Genomic DNA, 14,392 nt, shown 5'->3' with positions numbered 1-14,392 from the left:
CTAGCTAGTTTTGTTAAAGGCAATACTGCCCTCTGGTGTCCAGAAACCAATTCTTACACATCTTCAGTTAAATTGCCCATCTTACAGTTTTGACTCTAGAATCTCTTTAGTAAAAATAAATGATAGTCTAATAGAAAAATAAAAAAAAAAATTTAAGTTTATTTGCTGACTTGAAGTCCATTGGGTCAGGTAACTTGGGTTATGCTAGAGTCAACAATTTGCTTAGTACCCCCTCATCTAATAGGTAATATCTAAAATTTTGGGGTTTTTTTTTGATGTTACTTTCCTATGTTTATAAGGAAAGTATACCCAATCCATATTTTAAAAATATACATTAAATCATTAATTATACATTAAAATATAATTATACATTAAATCATTAATAATACATTAAATCATTGCCAACTTTTTGAAAAGTTAAATCATTATTCTCTTTCCTTCACTTTTGTAACTTATGTGTCATTTTTCATTTCATTATGGATATGAATCGTAATTTCTTTTGCCTGTGTTTTTTCTTCACAAGCACGCCTTTCATATAATGATAGAGGTAAGATGCATTGATGTTTGTTTTATGGTTGTGGAACTTTTGTGGATGCCTAATAAACATCTTGTCCTTAGATTTTTATTGTTATTATTGCTTTACTGTGCATCCTTTATAGTTTATAACTTTACATTATGAAAGTTTTTCCTCCAATGTAGTATTAAAAATAAGGTTGACTTGACATAGTAGCAGCTTTTAATTTTAAAGGATTGTTAACAGTATTTATACTTATCTGAAGTAGAATATAGAAACAACTATTTTACCTAATTAGAAGTTAACACCTAATGCTTCCCATAGCCTTAAAAACCTTGTATTGGTTAATTTTTATAATGTACCATTGAATTAAATGCCAGTATGTACTCATTTTTAACAAGGGCTAGCTTTGTGGTCCATTCCATTATCTTTTAATGTGAAATCTATATTTTTCACAGTTTTATCTTTGCTGTCTTCAGCAGATAAGTAGCTGCAGAAGTATAACAGGATGATTTGCTATCTGGAGGGGTCAGGCTGTAACTAGATTAGAATTCACTCTTCAGGTGGAGAACTCAGAAGAAGTAAAATGATCACAGATGACTTTGCAGTGCCCCACCTCGAATAATGCATTCTTTCTTTATTGATTATAGTAACAATATTGGGTGATGGCATTGGGGTTGGGGATCTATATTCAGTCATTGTCATTTCAGAATGTTTTCTCAGCATGATATCTTCTGATGTCATAATTTTCACATACAGATAGGTAAAGAACAAATGTAATTGGAAATATGTTCTAATACCTATTGTTTTAATTTTACAAAGTAGCATGAATATTTCAAGAGAACTGGAGACCTAGGGAAAGGTTTTAGGAATTTTGGAGTCCTTATAGATGCCACACCAAAAGGAGTTTCTCTGTGTAGCAGGGCAAAGCCATGCTTTATGGATGGCATCAGAATATTACAGCTATATATGATGTTTAAGTCTGTATTTGTTTCAGTGGGTCCATATATTTTAAAGATGTAAACCAAGTGTTGAGGTTTTTTGTGGGTAAGTTAGTATAAGGATGCTAATAAACTAAAAATCATTTCTAATATTCTTAAAGGATAAGGAGTCTGAATAGTTTTGTTAGACATATAAAGCTTCATTCTAATAATTTTTCATTATAAAGGTATAGTGATTAATGTTAGAGATTTTATGCAGTTATAACCTACATAGCTATTCATATTTGAACCCCATACTTTATGTACCTTTATAGACCTTTCTTTCACTCTTTGAAAACTGGCTGCTGTTTTGAATTGAAGCTTATTACCTTAAACTAATTTTGACAACAGTGTATCTTCTGACCATTATGATACAATATTGAATGTAGTTGTTATGTTGGGAGGGTGATTCAGGATTTCTTTTTGAAATAATGGTAGCTTAGAAATTTGCTGAACAGAGCCTTGAAAATTTATGGTAACTTTGAAGTTAAATATAAACATAAACATAATACATTTGGAAAATCATTTAATGATCATTTTTTTCTTAACAAAGGAAGCTATTATATGTTTCCTAGAATTAAAGCTAGTCTTATGTACTTTGAACAGCTTGTATTTTCTTAATTTGAGATATGGATTAAAACTTCTAAATTGTATTATTATAAGATGATCACAACCATGTGGTTAGCAACCTTTAGAATAGAGAATGGATAATGTATATGTTATCTAGAGAAATATCAGTCAATTTATATAAGTTACTAAATATAGTATTTCAATTTAGAGCCATATTACTTCCTATGGTTATTTTCTCTCTTCAGCTTTCAGCCCTTTTCTGTATAATTTAGTTTTTGGCATCCATGCTTTGAAAACTCTGCCTTTCTAACTTTTAATCTTTAGCTTAACTATTCCTTAATGCTGTTATGTCATAGTTCTATGTGAGTACTGAATGGTTTTCTTTGCCTGTAGAAAAGTAATTTTCAACCCTTCCTGCCATCTTCACATTCCTAGAAGCAGTCTACTCCTGTCAGTAGTCTCTTATTACAGGTAGGGCTGATGCATTAAAGAATGAGATAGGGACAGGGTAGTTTCCAGATTCTTGTGTCCCCTTCCACTGCGAAGTATAAGATTTGTATATGCCCTGCTTGACCTCTCTGCTAAATGAAAACATTCTGACTTTACTAACTTGGTATTTGGAATGAGAAAGAAAAACAGTTTTGCATACATTTCAAAATAGATATCTGATTTTGAAGTGAGTCACAGAAAGTCTTACAGTGTATCTTACAGCTTTAAAATGGGAGTCTCCAGCCATTTGATGAAGATCTAGTTCTGTTTTTCTTATTAAATACCTTGCAATTTTTGTTTTATTGAGGGTCTTTCTAATGTAGATATAAACTTTTTAAACTTCTGAGTGGCACCATGGACTGATTGATGTGCAAAGAAAGCCTTAACAGTCTTCCAGGTGGTAGAAGAGGAGGAGATGAGAGCAAAGGCAGAGGGAGTTCTATTGATGGAAGGTGCCATGCCACTCCCATGTGTCTGAGGTGCCGTCCAGGGTCTTCCTAGCAATTATTCTTGCTGCAGAGATTGCAGCTCCTCCTCATGATGCTCCTCAGGCAGCTCTTGAAACATTCCTGTTGCCTTTCTTTGGAAGTTTTCCAAAAGGCTTCTTTCTTGCGTTAGTTATAGATAATGAACGAATGGAATGCTTTCAATGAAGTGTCCCCATTCTGCTTTGGATAGGGAGGACTCCCTTGTGACTGTACATGCTGTACTCATTTATTTACTGTGTTTGCTCTATTTAAAAACATGATAGCAGTTTACTTCTCTTTCAGTGACCATACCTTCTAATCTATGATGGCCACTTCTGGGTTTTTATTTTTACTTTATTTGCCAATCAGCCCCCAGAATACAAATATTTTGTATCTCAGATCAGTATTGAGAGATCATTATAAGAAAAGTGATGAATTGTTAATGTGTTAAACATTAGAATGAACACAACAGTCTGGCTATCACAGTGTGTTTCTTTGGTATACTATGTATTTGTTATACTTATCTGCAATATGTTTAAAAATGTCTGGGTATTTCTGAGGTTAATGAAGAAAAAACAGCCATTAGAGAAGGTAGCGTATTTTGAAAAGAGGTTGCCTTTGAGTCATAGGCATTATTTGCTATTTCTGGCAGTTTTCTAATATTCAACCTCTAAAGAACTATAAACTGGAGGAAAACAATGAAATAGTGTTCTAAAGTTCACAGAAACTGATAGTAGGGAAAATTAAGGAAACTGAATAAAAATAATCTAGATCTTTTCTCTTGCTGTACACATATAGCAATAATGCCAAAATATTATTATGAAAACTCTTAAATCAAGTTGCCTGCCTTGTAACTTTTACAGAGAACTAGTAATGCTGGAGAACTCAGTCCAGAGATTGAAGTTAATGTCATCCATATGTGTTTGCCATTTCTGTCAATTGATTCTTCAATAACCTTTTTTTCTCATTTTCAGAATTGATGTGTATCATGTTCTGCTTATTTACAGTATTATTATTGTTTATCTATAGGACCCGGGACCACCCCCACCTTCTCCATTACTAGGTTTGAAGCCACTACAGTTATTAGAAGTAAAAGCAAGGGGAAGATTTGGTTGTGTCTGGAAAGCCCAGTTGCTCAACGAATATGTAGCTGTCAAAATATTTCCAATACAGGTATATTTGTTGCAGATTTTTAATCTGCATATATGTTTTTAAAAGATGGAACTAGCTGTGTCATCATAAATCAGAAAGTCTGTAAACACAAGCTATATCTTCACGATGGTTCTTTGTAGTGCTGGGAAAAGCATTTAGCTCTTTTATGTTTGCCTTCACATCTGAGAAATGGAATTATTAGTACAATAATCATTATGTTTGTTTGAAGTGGTAGAATTACAAAAAATGAACATGTAGGAGATCTTTTGCCAGTAGGAAATCTACAGATACGCTAAATAAAGATGAGGATTCCAATTAAATGAAACCTTGTTGTCTGAGTGGTTAAATTTTAGTATCCCCTTGATATTTTCAGAAAAAAACAAACAGAAGAGCAAAGGAGTAGTGTGCTTTGTTTTAGAATTGCTGTTTAGAGGTATATTACCAGACCACTTTATTTTCATTGTACTTTGAGTATTTAAGTAATCATTTTAGTTTTGTTGTTTGGTAAATTTTCAAAGGCAATGGAATCAAGACTCCAAGTGGTTTGGTGTTAAATTGTTTTTATTTCAAAGGTGGCTGGACTTCTTATAAAATCCTGATCTAATATACCTTTGAGCTGTCTTTTGTTTTGTTCTCATGATGGTGTAGATGTAGGACGACTCCATCTTCCTTTATGCACTCCTCTAGTTAATGATATTTTTGGGACTGAAGTCCTGGCTGGATTAGATGCTATGAAAGATAGCATATAAGCAATTTCTTTGTCTTAATATACCTAGATTTTAACCTTTTTACTTTCTCTGAAGCTTATCTCATAGAATCTGTGAAGAGGTTTGTAATCTTATTTATTTCTTTTTGGTGGCAATGCAGATACTGTAAACTACAGTATTATAAATTATAGTGTAGTTCTGGGAGAGAGTTTATTCTGTTGTGCCAGATTCATAAATAAGATCAGGGAAGAGGTTATTTCAAAGTGTGAGGAATCTTTAAATTATAGATGGGTATTTGCAATGATGTTAATTTAAGAATACCAGTAATAACAGTAGGTAACATTTTATTGAATGCCTTTTTTTGTGTTAGGTCAAGGTGCTTTACCTTTGTGAGTACTCACTCATGTATGTACATATATTGCCCATGTATACATGTGATACAACAACTCTCTGAGACAGACCTCACCAAATCCTTGTTTAATTTAAAGAGGAAAAAGGTTATTTATGTAGCTTGCCAAAAAGGTTCATGTGAGAGCCACGATTCAGACTTAGATCGGGTCTAGAGGGTTCTTGACCCTTTTTCTCTGGTGCCTATGACTTTCTTAGTGAATAGAAATTAATTTCTTGTAAGTTGATGTAGTTGACATACATCACTTGCAGGCTTAAATAGCAGTGTGATGTTTTGAATTGCCATATTTGCATATGTATGCTCCTTGTTCCCTACTTGACTTTGCAGGGCATGCTAAACGTTTTTAAAAGAATGTTTGGTATTATGGTAGTTTTTGAAAAAAATTGTTTGATTTAGATGAAGTCCTTCTACCTGAATCTATTTTTCTGGAATAGTATCCTAAAAAGTGATACAAATAACTTCATACCATGAAATTTGTAATAACGATTATTGCTACTGTGAAATACAGAAGTGCAGCATTTCTGATCATCTCCTGTGTTTATGAACTAGATACACAGAAAAGTATGTTTTGAGGGAATGGACCAGGGCAGACATTTCATATGGAATGTTACCTGTGTCAGAGCTTTCACTCATTAAAAAGTAGGACAAAACCAAAGAATCTTTTAAAGAGTTGGCTTTATTTTTTTGTTTTACTTTGAATTTGAGTAATCTCCCAGACATGATTTATTTAACTGTGTTCTTTGCATTTTCACCATTCTTTCTTTTTAACTGCAGGACAAACAGTCATGGCAAAATGAGTATGAAGTCTATAGTTTGCCAGGAATGAAGCACGAGAACATACTACAGTTCATTGGTGCAGAAAAACGGGGCACCAGTGTTGATGTGGATCTTTGGCTAATCACAGCATTTCATGAAAAGGTAAAGCTACTCAGTAATTTAATCTAGTAACATCAGAGTTGGCCTAATCTAATTAATGTTAGCTATAAATCCCTCAGACTTAATTTTTAGAGGTACCACATAGTTGCTTAATATTTAACTTAAAGATATAAGTCACTCTTATCTAAAAATCTGTTTAAAAAATAATTTATTTTAATAGAAAAGCAAAGATGATACCATGTTATCCTAATTCTCTACTTATATTATTGATACCAGTCTTTTGTTTTTGGTTTCTTGTGCAGTAATTACATCTTATATAAATAATTACTTTAATACAGACAATGCTTAGTAATTTGCATTTACCATTATAATCTAATTTGATTATATGAACTATTTTTCAACTTCATATTTCTGTCACAAAATCCCTCAGTTAATCTAGCTTAGTGACAAAACCAGTCAGGAAATTTATATAATCTTTGATCTTTCATTAGCCTACTGGGTGATTATTGCTAAAACATGTTTGCACTTCAAAAAATTTATGGAAAATGGAATTAAAAGATAATTTTGGTGTAGAAATTGTTGAAATCCAATGTAATTAAGGTTTTTTTTTTTAAGTTCACGAAATATGTGTGCTATGAGATAAATGCATGAATTTCAGGTTTTTTTTTTTAATTCCATTTTCCATGAACTTTTTTATGTATCCTTGTACATATTGCTTTGTCAAGATGATGAGTTTTTGTTTTGTTCTTCCCCCTTTCCCTGCTTCTTTAGGGTTCATTGTCAGACTTTCTTAAGGCTAATGTGGTCTCTTGGAATGAACTGTGTCATATTGCAGAAACAATGGCGAGAGGACTAGCATATTTACATGAGGATATACCTGGCCTAAAAGATGGCCACAAACCTGCCATATCTCACAGGTAGAGCTACATTTATATTGTTTTCTCAAGTAATTTAGCATACGTATGTTATTTAAACTTTGAACACCTAGGGTGAAATTTACTTCCCTAGTTAGCCAGTCATGCTGTCAAGGCAGATGATTTCCATTTTTTTTTAAATATTTATTTATTTATTAGAGTTACAGAGAGAGTAAGACACACACAGACACACAGAAAGAGAGAGAGGAGAGAGAGAGAGAGAGATCTTCCATCCACTGGTTCACTCCCCAAATGGCTACAGTGGCCAGGGCTCGGCCAGGCCGGAGCCAGGAATCAGGAACTTCCAGAACTCCCTCATGGGTGCAGGGTCCTAAGCACTTGGGCCGTCTTCCACTGCTTTCCCAGGTGCATTAGCAGGGAGCTGGATTGGAAGTGGAGCAGCCACATCTCAAAACTGCACCCAGAAGGAATGCCAGCATCACAGGAGGCAGCTTTACCCACTATGCCACAACACTGGCCCCAATTTTCATTTTTTTAAAAGATTAACCTTGAGATTAGCTAGGAAGTATGTGAGTACTTCAAAAATTCATGGAAAATGGATCTAAAAGATATGTTAATTTTGTTGCAGCATTTTTGAAATTCACATGTATGAGGGATCTTCAAAAAGTTAATTTAATGCTTATTATGAAAAAAACTCTACATGACTTCTAAAATTTTTGACCAAAATAAAATTTTAATTCCATTCACATGAACTAAAGTTTATCTCTTTGTGTTTTAATTTGTCTCCATTTTGAAAGCAAGATTGAAAATGAAAGCATATTTTCTGGATCTCAAAGGAAAAATAAATTCTTTTACTTTAAAATATGATTTATGTTAAATATGATTGTAAATAGGGAAGAGTAAGATGTAATTAAGAAGATTGACTGTGATTGTCTTTCCTGTGTTTTGAATGATCACATGATTTTTACATTGAGCTAACATAGAGGGAGGCATCATCAACAACTGTCCAGTGAATAAATAGTAATGAGCCTCAACAATTGTCATACCTTTAAAGGGAAAAGTGTTTCTTAAATGTGGGGTTCTGTTTGCCATGGTTTTTAATTCCTTGAACATGGGATTCAGCTTGTCATCTCCAGTTTAAAGATGGTTGTGTTAAAAGTAGGCAATAATTCAATTTATTTATCAGAAACTTAATTGAGTGCCAACAGTTTGTGTTTTATGTTGCTGGGAGGCATTGCCTTAAATATACTTCTAATAAGGTAGATTCTGATCTTGTGAAACTTTAGTGATATTCTTGTCAGAGCCTCCCCCCTTTATCTTCATGCAATCTAATCACTTATTGCTGGATTTCCTTGTCCCATATTTGCCATAAAGGGAGCAAATCCTTTGGAGTCCTCAAAGTTGTTTGAAAGAGGGACCTTGAAAATCTTTTAAAATTAAAAGTGATTTTTTTGGCTGGCACCGCGGCTCATTAGGCTAATCCTCCGCCTTGCAGTGCCGGCACCCCGGGTTCTAGTCCCGGTCGGGGCACCGGATTCTGTCACGGTTGCCCCTCTTCCAGGCCAGCTCTCTGCTGTGGCCAGGGAGTGCAGTGGAGGATGGCCCAAGTGCTTGGGCCCTGCACCCCATGGGAGACCAGGAGAAGCTCCTGGCTCCTGGCTTCGGATCAGCGCGCCTGCGGCTGGCCGCAGCGGCCATTTGAGAGTGAACCAATGGCAAAGGAAGACCTTTCTCTCTGTCTTTTTCTCTCACTGTCCACTTTGCCTGTCAAAAAAATTAAAAAAAAAAAAGTGATTTTTTTTTTGGTAGCATTTGTATCTACCTGTCCTTCTTGTATTCCATTCTTGGTATAAATGTCTATCCACATAAAGTTAACCATTGTTCATGGCACAGATGCATTTAGCTAGGGTATTGTAATCTCTAGGATGTGTAGAGGAGAATACCTTATTGTTTTAAAAGTTACCCTTTTCAGATCACCAAGATTTAGCTAGAGCAGTGTAAGCATATAGTAAAAATGTTTTTATTTATTAATATTCCTAGAGATGCCTGTCTACAACCAGGTAAAAGAATATAAGAACTAGCAAAATAAGAGGCCATTCTAAGATTTTGTCTTTACCAATATGCAAAAGGCACTAACTCAGCTATGTTTTGAAAATTCTTTCACTTTGGCCTTTAATTTCAGTTCCTTTGGAAGTTTATAACCATAAACTTTGAAATATTCTACTGTCTTAACAAATAACAGTTTTGAGTTTGATAGGTAGGAGTCATACAGACCACATGTGTTTTGGAAGTGTAGTTCTTTAGAAAACTGCTTTATGGAGAAGATTCCTTTCTGTTATCCCTGTGGTGATAGGGATCTGCCACAGTACTCGTGTGCTTCAAGCTGTATAGGGCACTCTATTTAAATTGTTCATTCTTGCCCTTTCTCTGTATTTTATACTTTTAAGCAGCTCTTCTTCTGGAGCATACATATTTTCCTTCTTTCTTTATTAAAAGTTTTAAAAGGTAACTTTAAAAACATAGTTTGAATGCTTTATCTTTCTATTTGCAAGGGACATCAAAAGTAAAAATGTGCTGTTAAAAAACAATCTGACAGCTTGCATTGCTGATTTTGGGTTGGCGTTAAAGTTTGAAGCTGGCAAGTCTGCAGGTGATACCCATGGACAGGTAAGGATGATGATGACGCATGTAAAAATAAGCTTGCTTCACTTTTTCCTAGATGGCATATTAGGATTGAGGTGATCCAAATTAGTGGCAGCAGTGATTAAATCAGCATCTGATAGAATAGCGTGTTAAAAGCTTATGAAGAAGAGATTTTTAGATGGTGGTAGAGGACTCAGGTGGTTTAGATCAACCATTTCGTGAAACAATTGTTAGAAAAATATTATGGGACTTTTCTAACTGATCAAAGAAGAATCTAGCACCTTGTAATAGACCTCTCTCTCAAGGAGTTCTGAATAGTAACTGTAGTTTTAACTGTTGATTCTTTCACTGTCTTTAGAGGAGTGAAGGAATAATCAGTTACTATTTATTCTTGCTGTGATGTTTTAAGATCCCTTGCTCAGTTTTCCATGCAATTATAATTTCTTTTTTGCCTTTTATTCCTCAACTCTTTAAATCAAATGGCTTTTCTCTTAGTTCTTTTAAGAGCTCAGAGGACTTACAAAGCCATGGTGAGTGTCTGACACTAGTTAGGGTCTGTACAAAAAGGTCTGAGATATGAGAACCTTTAGGAAGGTCAAAGAGGCAAAACAAACATTATCCATTTATTTATTCTCAGAAACTGGGTGGCTACATCACTTTTTAATTATGAAAACCAGTTTGACCAGAAAAGTAACATTTCCTACAAACCAAATGATTCAGGCATTGGCATTATCATTTCTTCATCTTTCAAATCAGGTATATTATTTTGTCAGCTAATTCTGAGCTGTGTTTTTAGTTTAGGACACTGTCAGCAGTTTTACAGCTCTAGAAAAGTTGATAGCAAATGTGTTTGAAATGGAGGCAGTTTTAGAGAGAATTCTATTGAAATGGAGATTGTGGAGAAAGACCAGGTTATAAGCTCATTTTGTGACTGACCATCATTATACTAAATTTGGAGGGCAATTTCATCCCTTGATACTTCAAAACCCTCCTTTTTGCTTGAGAAAAAAATTGCGGCTCCATTGGTGCCATCTTTTAACTCCCTCATGACCCAGTTACCTGACATGGTCAAATGAACTAATTGCATATAATGGTGGCCCCTTGATTGGATTTCATGGGCTAGAAAATAGTCATAACTATTTGAAGGGACTTGGATACTGCACATTTTATATATTGCAAACAAAGAACACTGGCGAAGAAATACAGATCTTATGTATCATTGATTTATGAAAAAGAGGCTATTTTACACTAAAAAGATAAGACATAATATAATACATTTAAGAGAAAAGTAAATTTTAGTACAATTAAAATAGTTTAGCAAAGATGCTTGTTTTTCTATTGTTAAAGTGTTCTTATTAAATAAGTTAAACTTGAACTTTATTGTCTTAATGATTTTTCTTTATTTTTAAAAAATCTGTTATATGTAAGTTGGTATTTAATTGCTCAGCTTCTAGTCTAGACATTACAGTTGCTTTCAGGAAATACCACTATCTAAGCTGTTCCTTAGGTCCACTAAAGCTCAGGTATACTGTGGTCTACCCAGCTACCCTGACAAGGCTTTTTTTCCCCCAAAGCATTCAGATATGACAGTTGTTAAGCATCAACCAAAAGCTGTACTGGCTTAGTAGCCATGGTTACAGTACTAAGAAATACAAAATTGTTGGGGACAGATATAAATAAAGGACTCTAAAAATTTGTGAGTAAACAAATACGCTGATTTTGTACAAATAGAAATTTTTTTTAAAAAAGATTTATTTATTTACTTGAAAATCAGAGTTACACAGAGACGGAGAGGCAGAGAAAGGTCTTCCATCTGCTGGTTCACTCCCCAGTTGGCTGCAATGGCTGGAGCTGCACTGATCTGGAGCCAGGAGCCAGGAGATTCTTCCTGGTCTTCCACGTGGGTGCAGAGGCCCAAGGGCTTGGGTCATCTTCTACTGCTTTCCAAGGCCATAGCAGAGAGCTGGATCGGAAATGGAGCAGCTGGGCCTCGAACTGGTGCCCATATGGGATGCTGGCACTGCAGGTGGTGGCTTTTATCCACTATACCACAGCGCTGGCCCCACAAATAGAACTTTAAAAAAAAAAAAGTTTCTCCATCCTTTACTTGGCTAATTCTTGGACAATAATTTTTATAATGTTTAGTTTTAACACAGAGAAAAAGAAGCCTGTACAAAATATTTTTTTTCAGTATGTTTCAAGCAACATCCAAAGGTACAGTTGAAAAGGATGCAGCTTTCTTCTTTGTTCCATCCTCCCAACAAAAATCATTATTCAGTTCTTGTGATTACTTTTCGTAAGGGAAGAAAAAGTTTATTGCTTCTCAGCCATGATCTTATGTATCATCACTGATTTATAATCCATTTATAAATCCATGATCTTTGGCTAAGGTCAAGTGTGGGAGGAAAAAATTCTAAGCCTGTACCAGCGTATTATCTGTTGATAAATATTTGAAATGTGCTCAGTTAAGATCTTACTCTGTGGTCTGATGGTCATAGTTTAGTTCCAGTGGTCATAAGTTACCTTACATGGGTAATAGACCATTTTTGGTTTTGATTCTGTTTACAAAATCATAAAATGTTAGTTCTTAAAGTTAATGAATGAGTACTGTTTGCTTTCAACATCTTTTTCAGGTTGGTACCCGGAGGTATATGGCTCCAGAGGTATTAGAGGGTGCTATAAACTTCCAAAGGGATGCATTTTTGAGGATAGATATGTACGCCATGGGATTAGTCCTGTGGGAACTGGCTTCTCGCTGTACTGCTGCAGATGGTAAGGGAAAAATATTTTTTAAAAAAGGTACATATGCCTACTACTCATGATTACATCCAAAGGTAGTATTTTAAAATTATAAAAGAATTTTTAATAGACTCCAAAAAGTGATAGAGAATTCAGGAAGCAGGGAACCAAGCATGGGGCAGCAGAAAGGAACTGATACGTAGTGATCCGTTACCTTGTCAGGTGTTCTGCTGGACATCTCAGGTACCTTTGGCTTACCTTAAAACGGCTTTGCAGGCAGTTACCATCTCAGTTTAACAGATGAGGAAATTGAGACTCAGAAATGAAATAGCTTGTTTGCTCTAGATTCAAGCTGGTAAATGATGAAAAACCTCATTTCCAACTCTGATCCAGATTACAGGGAGGGGGCCACTGCTTTGGAAAAGGGGGTATGGGTTCTCAAGTCAGTGCTCATGGTGACAGATACTAGTAGGGTGGGAGGGACTAGCCACACTCAGCACTGCCAGCATATACCTAACTAAGCAGGTTAAATTTGCACTCTGTTGTCTGAGACGCAGCACCGTGAATGTGCTTTTTGGGTATGCCACAGGTTAAATTCTGCCTTCGTAAGCTTTGAAGGTCTGACCCGTATCCTAATTACATTGTCTAGCACAGCACCTTAACTGTAAAGAATTCCTGTTTTTTTTTTTTCTTACTACTAAAGTCATCATTCAAGTCCTATAAGTATGTGCTTATTTATTATTTTTTTGTAAACTCACAGACTGTGTATTCTTATTATTGACCAAACTAGTATTCTAGGTACTCCATCTTTAGGGTTCTACTTTCTTCTAATGTGATGCAGTGCTTTTTTGGAAAATATAAGGCAAACTTCCTGACCACTATATTTCTAAAAAGTAAATGACATGGCCTAGGTTTTATAATTACATATAATTGCCTAAAATCTTCCTGTAACTGTCAGAAGTACATAGAATACACAGTGTAGAATTTTTACAGTGACATAACAGACATAATCTGTGTTACTTAGAATATGTTATCTTTTGAGCACTTTAATAGGCTCTGGGCATAGGACAGACTACCCCTGCAAGATGAAATTTGAGTTGGGATACCATAAAAGGGAGCTTCATAGAATGCTCAGAAACTCATTTTTTCTTCCAACAGTGGGGATTTGGGTTAGAAGTGGATCCAAAATCTAAGTAAAGCTGCAGCAGTTTGGGAATAATTTGAGTTTGAGTGGAGAAGAGGCATTACATTTATTATGTGCATTTGTGGAAGAAGGTCAGGTGGCAAAGGAAATATAAGAAATATAAGAACTTTTAAATATACTTGTTCCCTATCAGACCATTATATTAAGTGTTATAGGAGATACAAAGCCCTACCCTCAAGGAAAATAGTTTCGTTAAGGTTCTAAAATATGTTCTGGACAATTAGCTCTAGAGTAAGGTAAGTGTGAATTATCTAGCTCAGTGCCCCATACGTATGCATTTAGTGTATAGTTTTGGATGAAAGCAATACCTGAGATACATAGAGGGGTGTTTTGGGAGTTAGAGGAGAAATTGTTTTGTGAAGTTTTCATGGAAAAAGAATGGATGCTGACTTTTCTTAAATACCTTACATGTGCTATGGAATCCTTAATTGTGAAGTCAGGTTTCTGACTTCTTAAGTCAAAACCTGGGGCATTGGGGACAATATGAACAATATTGCTAAAGCGGGTGCTTTGACATTTGTTGAAGGCTAGTTGCTGATGGTTAAATCTGATGATTTTTCAAACTTTAAGGTACATACCAGGCTTCTGGGAATCTTGCTAAAATTGACTCAGTAGGTCTAGGTTGAGGTTTGTGGGTCTACTTTTCTTACACGCTACCCATATAGATGCTGCTGACCTGTGAACCCAAGGGCTGAACACTTTCAGATGTCGGTGTTCTATGCAAGTGGAGGTGCTTACAGACTAAACATTCAGTCATCAAGCGGGTT

General features: G+C 35.1%; 1 protein-coding gene across 4 annotated transcripts in view; it reads left to right on the top strand.

The window, feature by feature from the left end:
- The window catches only part of ACVR2A (activin A receptor type 2A), a 95,396-nt gene that overhangs the window by 75,459 nt on the left and 5,545 nt on the right, over nucleotides 1–14,392 (top strand). For 2 of the 4 annotated variants that reach the window (XM_017342835.4, XM_089329208.1), the window contains 5 exons: nucleotides 4,050–4,193; nucleotides 6,063–6,206; nucleotides 6,936–7,081; nucleotides 9,592–9,706; nucleotides 12,316–12,454. In XM_017342835.4, the coding sequence (XP_017198324.1) occupies nucleotides 4,050–4,193; nucleotides 6,063–6,206; nucleotides 6,936–7,081; nucleotides 9,592–9,706; nucleotides 12,316–12,454 (688 nt within the window). The remainder of the gene's footprint in view (nucleotides 1–4,049; nucleotides 4,194–6,062; nucleotides 6,207–6,935; nucleotides 7,082–9,591; nucleotides 9,707–12,315; nucleotides 12,455–14,392) is intronic. The other 2 variants (XR_016231554.1, XR_016231555.1) reach the window with 1 other exon arrangement.

Source organism: Oryctolagus cuniculus, chromosome 3 (genome assembly GCF_051225735.1).
Source record: "Oryctolagus cuniculus isolate XC-2025 breed Fujian yellow rabbit chromosome 3, ASM5122573v1, whole genome shotgun sequence".
NCBI classification, from domain to species: Eukaryota; Metazoa; Chordata; class Mammalia; order Lagomorpha; family Leporidae; genus Oryctolagus; species Oryctolagus cuniculus.
The sequence above is the reverse complement of the archived record's forward strand: the minus strand, read 5'-3'. Positions and strand labels throughout refer to the sequence as shown.